This window comes from Bombina bombina, chromosome 10 (assembly GCF_027579735.1).
Source record: "Bombina bombina isolate aBomBom1 chromosome 10, aBomBom1.pri, whole genome shotgun sequence".
Lineage (NCBI taxonomy): Eukaryota > Metazoa > Chordata > Amphibia > Anura > Bombinatoridae > Bombina > Bombina bombina.
The window spans coordinates 133,318,278-133,332,057 of NC_069508.1; the positions used below are offsets into that span (position 1 = coordinate 133,318,278).

General features: G+C 40.0%; 1 protein-coding gene across 1 annotated transcript in view; it reads left to right on the forward strand.

Annotated features, from left to right (window-relative positions):
* Positions 1-13,780, forward strand: part of PIGK (phosphatidylinositol glycan anchor biosynthesis class K) — a 539,029-nt gene that overhangs the window by 155,425 nt on the left and 369,824 nt on the right. The window contains exon 8 of the mRNA XM_053693337.1: positions 11,431-11,541. Coding sequence (XP_053549312.1) covers positions 11,431-11,541 — 111 coding nt within the window. The remainder of the gene's footprint in view (positions 1-11,430; positions 11,542-13,780) is intronic.

Sequence of the window (13,780 nt, forward strand, 5' to 3'; positions counted from 1 at the left end):
GAAGCGGGTCCAATAATTGAAGTCGTGTTCTCCAGCCTTGTCTGTTGCGCAGTTGGAATGCTTTCCGGCGTTGCCGAATCCCCACCCTGTTGTCCCTCTCTGAATGCATTCTGAATTGCCGTTAGGATATGTATTTCAAATAGAGCCCAACGTCTGCATATCAGATCTTCCAATGCTTGTGGCTCGGTAGAAAACATATGCTCCATATTTTATCTTCTTAGAATATCTAGATGTGTAGCGCTAAAGGTCCGTAAGAGCCAGCTAGGATGGCTACGCAGTTACAGTTCATTGAGCTTATATTAAATTTCCAAACTGAAAAACTAGCATTTGAAGTTGTGATAAGTGCACTGAGCATACCTGTTTCTGGGATACAGTTTATATTGCCTTAGCAGTAGAATTTTGTAAAAAAAATGTCCAGTTATAGTAAATATATCCAGGAGCTCTATGAAAGTGCGTCTTTCCTCCATGATGGCTAGCTCCGCCCCCCTGTTTTAATACTTTTATTAGTTCCAATGTGAGTTTGATGGCGGATATAGGGGTTAATACAGTTTATTAGTTATTGCGGTGGGGGATTGCGGTTGACAGGTAGATAGATATTGCACATGCGTTAGGTGTTAGTTTATTTTTGTAGGTAGTTTCGGGAATTACAGTGCTCCCATACTCAGTGCAAGGCTTACTGCGGCTGCCTTGTATGGCGAGGTGAAAATGGAGTAAGATTTTTCCATTTTCGCCACGTAAGTCCTTGCGCTGAATATTGGATACCGATTTGCGACGCGGTCCCATGTTAGCTTATGGGAGTAAAAATTGTGTGCGACGGGTGAAATATACGTGCCACATTTATATGCGGCGCTGTATATAGGATACCAAACCCGCGCAAAAACCGGTGTCGCCGGCTTTTGTGGGTGACGCTGCATATGTAATGGGGCCCCATGTGTTTAGTTCCTCAACAAAATGTGGCTGTAAAATTTAAAATGAGAGCATTTCTCCCAGCTCTGTACCTCCTTTTTTTGTGGGTTTCTATATATTAAAGGGATACTAAAACCAAATTTTTTCTTTCATGATTCAGATAGAGCATGCAATTTTGAGCAACTTTCTATTTTTACTCCTATTATCAATTTTTCTCCGTTCTCCGTTCCCTTAGGTCTATTTTTGGATCAGCACCTGGGTAGCACTAGCTGATTGGTGCCTAAATGTAGCCACCAATCATCAAGCACTTCCAAGGGTGCTGAACCAAAAATAGGCCGGCTCCTATGATTACATTTCTGCCTTTTCAAATAAAAATGCCAAGAGGACAACGAAAAATGATTTGATTTTTGCTCATGTTGAAGGGTAACAATGTCAAGGACTTTGCAATGTTTACATTTATTTCCAATAGTATTTGTATAAAGTCCTTGGGTTCTGATTTAATTACCGTTAGAAAAAAGTGCTTTGATACTTTTTTTTATTTCTAATGTTGTTCCTGTAAGACACAATATGGCATAATTTATCCAAGTAAGGTGTCATTTTGATAGGCTTAGGGTCAACAGTACTAATTGTTCACTTACAACTTAAAATGATTAAAATGTACTTATTGCTGAGTGTTGAAAGAGAATGTTTTTAGTGAAATGTTCGATCATAGGTGCATTATTCCAAAAAGCACTCTCTTTATAATGGGGATTAGATGAATATAGAACAATGCCTAGCTAATGGCACCATTACTTCCACTTGAGTGAAATAGCTATGGAAATGAGAAGCTACTGATACTATTGAAAATCTGGAAATGTAGCTTTAATAATGAGGAATAAAGTGTTGAAATAAATGTGAATGTGCAGTCATCTTGTGCATTGATTGCTCATTGTTGGAAACCTCAGCTGTACTTCAGTTAATGTGACAAATTGTATTTTATGCAAATAGTTTCTCAGTCATGAGCCACTAATCAAAAACAGGGACATTATTCATCATGTAGAATAGCTCATAATCCCATTGCATTTTTTTTAAAGGGATGCTAAATCCACATTTTTTTCTTTAATGATTCATATAAAGCATATAAATGTAGCCACCAATAAGAAAGAGCTATCCAGGGTGCCGAACCTAAAATGGGCCGGCTTCTAAGCTTTACATTCCTGCTTTTTAAATAAAGATAGCAAGAGAACGAAGACAAATTGATAATAGGAGCCCATTAGAAAGTTGCTTAAAATTGCTTGCCCTGTGAGTCATGAACGAAAAAAATGTGGGTTTAGTATCCCTTTAAGTAAGAGATTCGCCTGTTAGTCAAATTTATAGTAAAATTTAAGTGTTTGTGAAAAATCTACTGAACTAATGTGGCGGTGTTTATTTGCCTCTTGCTATTGCAAGATCATGTAGGCTCAGTATGAGACGATGTCTGTAGCTAACGTGATTGGCGTGGTCTTTGTTTAACAGAATGCATAACAAATAGTTGAGAGCTCTATTTGTGTATTAGTACGAAAGGTGCTGACGGGAACCTTTCACTGCTATTTTTGACTGCTAGCTCAAATGTATTAAATGTATGTGATGTCTGTGGTTTTGTTTTAGTTGGCATGGATACTCAGCTTAAAAATATACTGATATGTGAGCATAGCCAGAACATAAACAAAACCATTCCCTCCAGAAAGTGAGATATAGGCAGCATGTACATTTTTGCTGATAATGAATCATCATTTTTTTCTTCTAAAAGTAAGAAGAATAGTACAGGAAATCATTTTCTACCACTATTCTTCTCTACTTAAACAGGATTTTCACAGTCCTACTGTAAATCATAAAACTTGCTCAGGGTAAGATGCAGCGCTCATGTGTGTGCAGCTGTGCATGTGTATAAAACAAGAAAACAGGACATAAGACTTGCACACCTGTAAGGAGATAAATTTATGAAAAGTGTAGACCAAAAATAACATTAGATATTGATGTGAAATGCCTGAAATGTCAGCTCCGTAATATAAGAAACTGGACTGCTAAAAGAAAAGCATTTTTTTAGGAGGAACAACAAATTTAAAATGAGCAAATACCAAGTCGAATCCATAATCTTTCAGGTTTTATACTTTATAGTTAAAGGGACAGTCTAGACCCAGTACATCTTTTTGATTACTTATTGTTCCATACCAGAGAAGCATCCTTCAACTGGTCCCACATCTATAAGCTTGTAAGAAGTACACAAAACATTTAAATATTCATCGTTAGTTAGGAGGAGAAAATGGCCGCCAAGTTCTGCCCACCTATTGCGTGTATATTTCTCCTGTTAAGTGTAGTCAGTCCACGGGTCATCATTACTTCTGGGATATTAACTCCTCCCCAACAGGAAGTGCAAGAGGATCACCCAAGCAGAGCTGCTATATAGCTCCTCCCCTCTACGTCACACCCAGTCATTCTCTTGCACCCAACTAATAGATAGGATGTGTGAGAGGACTGTGGTGATTATACTTAGTTTTTATATCTTCAATCAAAAGTTTGTTATTTTAAAACAGCACCGGAGTGTGTTGTTCCTTCTCAGGTAGAATTTGAAGAAGAATCTACCTGAGTTTTTGGATGATTTTAGCCGGCGTAGCTAAGATTCATTTTGCTGTTCTCGGCCATTCTGAGGAGTGAGGTAAACTTCAGATCAGGGGACAGCGGGCAGGTTCACCTGCAAAGAGGTATGTTGCAGTATATTATTTTCTGAGGAATGGAATTGACTGAGAAAATACTGCCAATACCGATATAATGTAAGTTCAGCCTTAAATGCAGTAGTAGCAACTGGTATCAGGCTGTTATGTATATATGTGTACACTTCAGTATTCTGGGGAATGGCACTTCACTGGGATAATACTATATGCATATAATTTTTAGCCTAACTTGCAGTGGGAACGTCTAGCAACAGGCTGTTTAATGACATTTCATGTTATTTGATTTTAAACGTTTTTGCTGGCATGCTAAATTGTTTAATTATCTGAGGTACTGGGTGAAAAATTGTTTTGGGCACTGTTTTTCCACTTGGCTGTCGTTTATTTTAATTTAAGACAGTTTACTGAACTTCCCTCACTGCTGTGTGTGAGGGGGAGGGGCCTATTTTGGCGCTTTTGCTACGCTTCAAAAATTCAGTCAAAAGTCTGTTTCTCTCCCTGCATGATCCGGATCGTCTCTACAGAGCTCAAGGGTCTTCAAAAATTATTTTGAGGGAGGTAATCACTCACAGCAGACCTGTGAGATTGTGCTTTGACTGTGATAAAAAAACGTTTATATTTTGTACATTTTTTTCTGCTATTAAGGGTTAGTTATCCATTACTAATGGGGGCAATCCTTTGCTAAATTTATGCCTTACCGGGAAAAATTTGGTTTTTTATAATTTCTCTGGTTCATTGTTATTCAACTGTCATAATTTTTTTCTGTGCTTCTTAAAGGCACAGTGCGTTTTCCATATTACTTGTAATTTGAGTGAAAAGTATTTCCAAGCTTGCTAGTTTAATTGCTAGTTTGTTAAACATGTCTGACTCAGAGGAATATCTCTGTGCTATATGTGCAAAAGCCAAGGTGGAGCCCAATAGAAATTTATGTACTAATTGCATTGATGCTACTTTAAATAAAAGTCATTCTGTACAAATTGAACATCATTCACCAAACAACGAGGGGGAAGTTATGCCGACTAACTTGCCTCACGTGTCAGTACCTGCATCTCCCGCTCGGGAGGTGCGTGATATTGTAACGCCGAGTACTTCAGGGCGGCCATTACAAATCACACTACAGGACATGGCTAATGTTATGACTGAAGTTTTGTCTAAATTACCAGAACTTAGAGGTAAGCGAGATCACTCTGGGGTGAGAACAGAGTGCGCTGATAATATTAGGGCCATGTCAGATACTGCGTCACAATTTGCAGAACATGAGGACGGAGAGCTTCATTCTGCGGGTGACGGATCTGATCCAAATAAACTGGATTCAGACATTTCAAATTTTAAGTTTAAGCTGGAAAACCTCTGTGTATTACTAGGGGAGGTGTTAGCGGCTCTGAATGATTGTAACACAGTTGCAATACCAGAGAAAATGTGTAGGTTGGATAAATATTTTGCGGTACCGTCGAGTACTGACGTTTTTCCTATACCTAAGAGACTTACTGAAATTGTTACTAAGGAGTGGGATAGACCCGGTGTGCCTTTCTCACCCCCTCCTATATTCAGAAAGATGTTTCCAATAGACGCCACCACACGGGACTTATGGCAAACGGTCCCTAAGGTGGAGGGAGTAGTTTCTACTTTAGCTAAGCGTACCACTATCCCGGTGGAGGATAGCTGTGCCTTTTCAGATCCAATGGATAAAAAGTTAGAGGGTTACCTTAAGAAAATGTTTGTTCAACAAGGTTTTATATTGCAACCCCTTGCATGCATTGCGCCTGTCACGGCTGCAGCAGCATTTTGGTTTGAGTCTCTGGAAGAGACCCTTGTCTCAGCTCCATTAGATGAGATTACACACAAGCTTAAAACCCTTAAGCTAGCTAATTCATTTATTTCTGATGCCGTAGTACATTTAACTAAACTTACGGCTAAGAATTCCGGATTCGCCATTCAGGCGCGCAGAGCGCTGTGGCTAAAATCCTGGTCAGCTGATGTTACTTCTAAATCTAAATTACTTAACATACCTTTCAAAGGGCAGACCTTATTCGGGCCCGGTTTGAAAGAAATTATCGCTGACATTACAGGAGGCAAAGGCCATGCCCTGCCTCAAGACAGAGCCAAACCTAGGGCTAGACAGTCTAATTTTCGTGCCTTTCGTAACTTCAAGGCAGGAGCAGCATCAACTTCCTCTGCACCAAAACAGGAAGGAGCTGTTGCTCGCTACAGACAAGGCTGGAAACCTAACCAGTCCTGGAACAAGGGCAAGCAGGCCAGAAAACCTGCTGCTGCCCCTAAGACAGCATGAAGTGAGGGCCCCCGATCCGGGAACGGATCTAGTGGGGGGCAGACTTTCTCTCTTCGCCCAGGCTTGGGCAAGAGATGTCCAGGATCCCTGGGCGTTAGAGATCATATCTCAGGGATATCTTCTGGACTTCAAAGCCTCTCCCCCAAAAGGGAGATTTCATCTTTCAAGGTTGTCAATAAACCAGATAAAGAAAGAGGCGTTTCTACGCTGTGTACAAGATCTTTTACTAATGGGAGTGATCCATCCGGTTCCGCGGTCGGAACACGGACAAGGGTTTTACTCAAATCTGTTTGTGGTTCCCAAGAAAGAAGGAACCTTCAGACCAATCTTGGATTTAAAGATCCTAAACGAGTTCCATCGTTCAAAATGGAAACTATTCGGACAATCTTACCCATGATCCAAAAGGGTCAGTACATGACCACAGTGGATTTAAAGGATGCCTACCTTCATATACCGATTCACAAAGATCATTTCCGGTATCTAAGGTTTGCCTTCCTAGACAGGCATTACCAGTTTGTAGCGCTTCCATTCGGGTTGGCTACGGCTCCAAGAATCTTCACAAAGGTTCTGGGCTCTCTTCTGGCGGTACTAAGACCGCGAGGAATTTCGGTGGCTCCGTACCTAGACGACATTCTGATACAAGCGTCAAGCTTTCAAACTGCCAAGTCTCATACAGAGTTAGTACTGGCATTTCTAAGGTCGCATGGGTGGAAGGTGAACGAAGAGAAGAGTTCTCTCTTACCACTCACAAGAGTTCCCTTCTTGGGGACTCTTATAGATTCTGTAGAAATGAAGATTTACCTGACAGAAGACAGGTTAACAAAGCTTCAAAATGCTTGCCGTGTCCTTCATTCCATTCAACACCCGTCAGTGGCTCAATGCATGGAGGTAATCGGCTTAATGGTAGCGGCAATGGACATCGTACCCTTTGCACGCCTACATCTCAGACCGCTGCAATTGTGCATGCGAAGTCAGTGGAATGGGGATTACTCAGATTTGTCCCCTACTCTGAATCTGAATCAAGAGACCAGAAATTCTCTTCTATGGTGGCTTTCTCGGCCACATCTGTCCAGGGGGATGCCATTCAGCAGACCAGATTGGACAATTGTAACAACAGACGCCAGCCTACTAGGTTGGGGCGCTGTCTGGAATTCCCTGAAGGCTCAGGGATCATGGACTCAGGAGGAGAGTCTCCTTCCAATAAATATTCTGGAATTGAGAGCAGTTCTCAATGCCCTTCTGGCTTGGCCTCAGTTAACAACTCGGGGGTTCATCAGGTTTCAGTCGGACAACATCACGACTGTAGCTTACATCAACCATCAAGGAGGGACAAGAAGCTCCCTAGCGATGATGGAAGTTTCAAAGATAATTCGCTGGGCAGAGTCTCACTCTTGCCACCTGTCAGCGATCCACATTCCTGGAGTGGAGAACTGGGAGGAGAATTTCCTAAGTCGTCAGACTTTTCATCCGGGGGAGTGGGAACTTCATCCGGAGGTCTTTGCCCAAATACTTCGACTTTGGGGCAAACCAGAGATAGATCTCATGGCGTCTCGCCAGAACGCCAAGCTTCCTTGTTACAGGTCCAGGTCCAGGGACCCGGGAGCGGTCCTGGTAGATGCTTTGACAGCACCTTGGACCTTCGGGATGGCCTATGTGTTTCCACCCTTCCCGATGCTTCCTCGATTGATTGCCAGGATCAAACAGGAAAGAGCATCGGTAATTCTAATAGCGCCTGCGTGGCCACCTGGTATGCAGATCTAGTGGACATGTCATCCTGTCCACCTTGGTCTCTGCCTCTGAGACAGGACCTTCTAATTCAGGGTCCTTTCAAACATCAAAATCTAATTTCTCTGAAGCTGACTGCTTGGAAATTGAACGCTTGATTTTATCAAAGCGTGGTTTTTCGGAGTCAGTTATTGATACCTTAATACAGGCTAGGAAACCTGTTACCAGAAAGATTTACCATAAAATATGGCGTAAATACTTACATTGGTGCGAATCCAAGAGTTACTCATGGAGTAAGGTTAGGATTCCTAGGATATTGTCTTTTCTACAAGAGGGTTTAGAAAAGGGTTTATCTGCTAGTTCCTTAAAGGGACAGATCTCAGCTCTGTCCATTCTTTTACACAAACGTCTGTCAGAAGTTCCAGACGTTCAGGCTTTTTGCCAGGCTTTGGCCAGGATTAAGCCTGTGTTTAAAACTGTTGCTCCACCATGGAGCTTAAATTTAGTTCTTAACGTTTTACAGGGTGTTCCGTTTGAACCCCTTCATTCCATTGATATCAAGCTGTTATCTTGGAAAGTTCTGTTTTTAATGGCTATTTCCTCGGCTCGTAGAGTCTCTGAGTTATCAGCCTTACATTGTGATTCTCCGTATCTGATTTTTCATTCAGATAAGGTAGTTCTGCGTACTAAACCTGGGTTCTTACCTAAGGTTGTCACTAACAAGAATATCAATCAAGAGATTGTTGTGCCATCATTGTGTCCTAATCCTTCTTCAAAGAAGGAACGACTTCTGCACAATCTAGATGTAGTCCGTGCCCTGAAATTTTATTTACAGGCAACTAAAGATTTTCGCCAAACTTCTTCCCTGTTTGTCGTTTATTCTGGACAGAGGAGAGGTCAAAAAGCTTCTGCTACCTCTCTCTCTTTTTGGCTTCGTAGCATAATACGTTTAGCCTATGAGACTGCTGGACAGCAGCCTCCTGAAAGAATTACAGCTCATTCCACTAGAGCTGTGGCTTCCACTTGGGCCTTTAAGAACGAGGCCTCTGTTGAACAGATTTGCAAGGCTGCAACTTGGTCTTCTCTTCATACTTTTTCCAAATTTTACAAATTTGACACTTTTGCTTCTTCGGAGGCTGTTTTTGGGAGAAAGGTTCTTCAGGCAGTGGTCCCTTCCGTATAAAGATCCTGCCTGTCCCTCCCGTCATCCGTGTACTTTAGCTTTGGTATTGGTATCCCAGAAGTAATGATGACCCGTGGACTGACTACACTTAACAGGAGAAAACATAATTTATGCTTACCTGATAAATTCCTTTCTCCTGTAGTGTAGTCAGTCCACGGCCCGCCCTGTTTTTTTATGGCAGGTCTAAATTTTTAAATTATACTCCAGTCACCACTGCACCCTATAGTTTCTCCTTTCTCGTTTGGTTCTCGGTCGAATGACTGGGTGTGACGTAGAGGGGAGGAGCTATATAGCAGCTCTGCTTGGGTGATCCTCTTGCACTTCCTGTTGGGGAGGAGTTAATATCCCAGAAGTAATGATGACCCGTGGACTGACTACACTACAGGAGAAAGGAATTTATCAGGTAAGCATAAATTATGTTTTTGGTATGTTAAGCTTCTCCAATTACGATCAAATAGTGAATGTTTTTCTACTTGCACACGCTGATTTGTGCAATTTAAAATAGCTAACTGAAAAATATTCAACGTGCACTGCTATACTGTTATACAAGAAAACAGCTAACTGGACAAGAAGAAAGCTGTGGGTGGAGCTTGATGGCCATTTTCAGCTGTTGGCAAACAATGATTATTTAACATTTTCATGCACTTCTTACAAACTTATAGATGTGGATCCCTTTGCAAGATGCTTGTTTAATATGTAACAATATGTAATAAAGAATAAGTATTGGGTCTAGACTGTCCCTTTAAATGACAGTTATAGAACTATGCACACTAGGTCTGAATCATGAAAAGAAAAAAATTGACTTTACAGTACCTTTATAATTATTTTATCATTATTAGAAGATGCTTGCATGCAAGTGTTTTAAATACATTTTTATGGTTCTGGGACTGTGTAGCATGGGATGCCAAATAAAAAAGCAGTTGGAAGCTGCAAGTATTGTCCTAGGCATTTGGTTTGCAAGAAACTCACCTATTTCGATGTTCACAAGCAGTTGCTGTCACCTCAGCAGAAGACATTGTCATCGCCACCTTCAAAGCTTTCTGTGCTATGTGGCATTTAGTGCACTGTGTGCTTACGCAGGGCCTACACAGATCACTGCGCGTCCATTACAGGGAACATTGTTTTGTACTGTAAACTTGCTGTTGTTTTAAGGACTAGCAGAGAGGAAGTTGGGAGATGTGACTTGTGACATCCCCAACATAATGACATTTATGGTGATTAATAGCATCATAGCCTTTAAATTAGTCAAAACAGTATCTTCTCTATGTTACTTGTTTCCTGTCTTTCTTTCTGTTGTATAGGTTTTAATGCCTGTCCTTGTATTTGTCATAAGAGTATGCTTGTAGATAATGATAAAGTTAAAGAAAATCCTCTATTAAACTAAGGTGTTGTTTCTCTATGGCAACATTTATAAATTAATTAACCTGTAGCTGTATGCTTGTACTGCTGATTCCCCCCCCCCCCCAGATGATGTCTCACATAATGTGCTTAAAGGAACATTAAATATGGTAGAATTGCATAATTAGCAAGTGAATATTAAAAATATTTTCCCATTTGCCTGCCCCCCGTATCATGTGACAGCCCTCTGCCAATCACAGACTAGTATACCTATACACTGTGAACTTGTGCGCGTGCAGTTTAATTTTCCGTTGGTGTCTCTTTTCGGCTACTCCTTGTCTTGTTGTCTCCCTCCAGAGGTGAGCTCAGGTTCTTGAATAGATAACCCTAAATTTATATTTCTTTTTTACTCAACCATGTAGAAAATACTGCCTAAAAATATTTTGATGAGAGTTCTGAAAGGTTATTCAAGGAGCCCTCTTATGAAGTACATAAACGCAATGCATACTGATTCTTCTTGTTTGTCTGTAACAGGTCAAAAGTAATAAATAGTCCTATACTTCTTAAATTCAGAATCCTCTTCAAATAGGATAAATGTTTGGTATCTGTTCTTCAAGCAATAAATGACTTAAAAGAGTTTTCCAACAATAAAGGGACAGTAGTCAAAATTAAACTTTCATGATTCAGATAGGGCGTGTAGTTTAAAACAACTTTTCAATTTACTTTTATAATCAAATTTGTTTTGTTCTCTTGGTATTTGTAGTCGAAAGCTAAATGTAGGTAGGTTCATATGCTAATTTCTAAGCCCTTGAAGGCCGCCTCTTATCTGAATAGACTGAATGCATTTGACAGTTTCAAGCTTGAGGGCATTGGTTCATGTGCCATATAGATAACATTCTGCTCACGCCCGTGGAGTTACTTATGAGAGGGCACTGATTGGCTAAAATGCAAGTCTGTCAAAAGAACTGAAATATGGGGGCAGTCCCATTAAAACATGATTTTTTTTTATTTATTTTTTAATACTATAACTACCCTTTAAACTCTATTTGTTATGTTGCAAATACAGTTTGGGATTAATTCCTAACAATGCCATCTCTTCTCTACTTATGGAGGGAGTTCATGAAATACCAATTTTTTTTTGTATTTATTGTAGAGACAGAACAGTATGGTTTTTTTTTTTCCTAAGATTAAATTCACATTGATAAATGCATGCTTTGCAATTGATTTATTAGGTGTTGGGAATATTCTCCTTTAGTTATGTTTAGAAGTAATGTATCTCTTTTCATTTTAATCCTGTGTAGCATCAACCAGATCTTGGAATAGGCGTTCATCTTATGGACCGATACACGTTCTACCTGCTAGAGTTTTTGGAGGAAATTCACCCTGCAAGTCAGAACAATATGAATGACCTAGTAAGTTTGTTTCATATTTTGGTCAACTGTATTAGTTATTGGATGTCCAAGCTAGAACCTCTAAAGCATTTGCTGGCCCTTCACTTTTCCAATTTAAAATACTGTAGTATGTGTTTTATAATTACAACCCCCCCTGCATTTGTGTAATAAATTTAACATGTTAGGTGAGTGTGAACATTTTTCAAATTCATTAACACCTTGTTTGCAACAATTGTTTTTCAATAGCCACATTTCTGCCACCACTTGCTTTATTGGATGAGTCAAACTGGAGTTGTTACTGGAATAAATACAACTAGCCATATTCATATTGCCAGTAAACTCTCCTTTGTTTTGCAGTCTGTAATTTTATCAAATTTGTTGAGGCCAATTAGAGACAGACATGAGGTGGAGTTAGGTTTGTGAAGTCTAATATGTACACTATGAGTTATGAGTACTAAGAACTTGAAAACCAACAGTTTCAAGATTCAAATTAAAGGTAAAGAGAGCAAAATTAATAAAGTATACTGCAACATTTTTTTACCAAGCATATTACCATTTCAAGCTGTTCCTTTAACTGCAGTAGTTTTCTTTCATAGGGTGTTGAGAGTCCACAAACTATCAGATGTGGGATTAAACTCCTGTTCACTATGAGGCAGGCAAAACATACTCAAAATTCCAAGAGCTTTTAATCCATCCCACTTACCTGTATATCTCAGTCTTATTTTTTGCCTCCACAGGAGAAGGTGAAAATATTAGGTGCTCAAGAGTCTTCATTGACAGGGGCTCTCAGACTGGCTTTATCCCCTTCAGAGAACCCTGAACAAAGAGGTGTAGAGAAATACTGTGGGCCGTAAGAGGAATTTCCTGCTGGAGTTTGCCACAGGTGTCACTGGCTTTTATCCTGCAGCCTCTTTCTGTTCGTCTTGTCGAGGCATCTTTTCTTTCATGTAAGTGGCAAGAGTCCATGAACTAGTGATGTATGGGATATACATTCCTACCAGGAGGGGGCAAAGTTTCCCAAACTTCAAAATGCCTATAAATACACCTCTTACCTCACTCATACCTTAGTTTTACAAACTTTGCCTCTCATGGAGGTGGTGAACCAAGTTGTGCTTAATTTTCTTCTGTGATAGGAGCTTCTAAGCATATTGGAGCCCAGTTCCTCTCAAAGTACAGTGTTTGTCTGAGGGATGTGAAGGGAGTATTGCCTAATGATGCCATGTTTTTACCTATGGGAAATCTATTCTAAGGCTCTCTGTATATCGGTCACAGGGATTCATCTGCTGCCTCCCTTTACAGATCGAAGGTATACTCCTCTACCATTACCTATGCTGATATGTTTCAGTACTGGTTTGGCTGTCTGCTATATGTGGATGGGTGTCTTCTGGTAAGTATATATCATTTTTTAAGACACTCTCAGCTATGTTTGGCAATTTATCTTATAAAGTTTTAAATGTATTTTGTATATATTTGCCATGAGTCAGGTCTGTGTATTTCCCTTTTACAGTTTTAGCATGGAAATTATGTTTATGGGAGTTTTTAGGCTTATCTGGGGTTCCAGTTAGTTGTAACTTGGAGTCTGTGTTTTTTTCGAAATTTTTGTGGGCTTAGGCTCGTGATGACGCAGAATGTTACTTTTATTGCGACATTTTTGGCGGGAAGTCGCATCTGTCGTGGCGCGAGTTGCGTCATTTCTTGCGACTTTCTTGATGCAAGTTTTTTTGGTGTAAAGTTGCGCCTGTTATGACGCGAGTCGTGTCATTTAATTTGTTAAGCTTTGGCGCCAAAAGCATTTTTTCCCATTCCTGAAACTGCTATTTTGAGGAAATTGGATATTTTGTTTAAATGTTATTTTTTCTTTTTTGCTGCATTTTGCAAGATGTCTCAAACTGATCCTGCCTCTGATGTTACAGTAGGAACCAAGCTGCCTGAACACAATTCTACCAAAGCTAAGTTTGTATGTTGTAAATTAGCTGATCTTACTTCTTCAGCTTAAATATGTGGCACTTGTTATAAAAAATTATTACATGCTGATAATGTTTCTATAAGTACAAATACATCTGCTGTTAAACCTTCACAGTCTAATGTACATGATATTCCTGTAGATATAAAAGATGATATTGCTGCAGCCATAGAGAAGGCTATAACTGCTATTCCGCCTTCAAATAAATGTAAAAGGTCTCTCCTAACTTCTCATAAATCTGATGAAGTTTGTATTGATCGACAGCATACTGAAGTATCTTCTGCTGATGAGGATTTC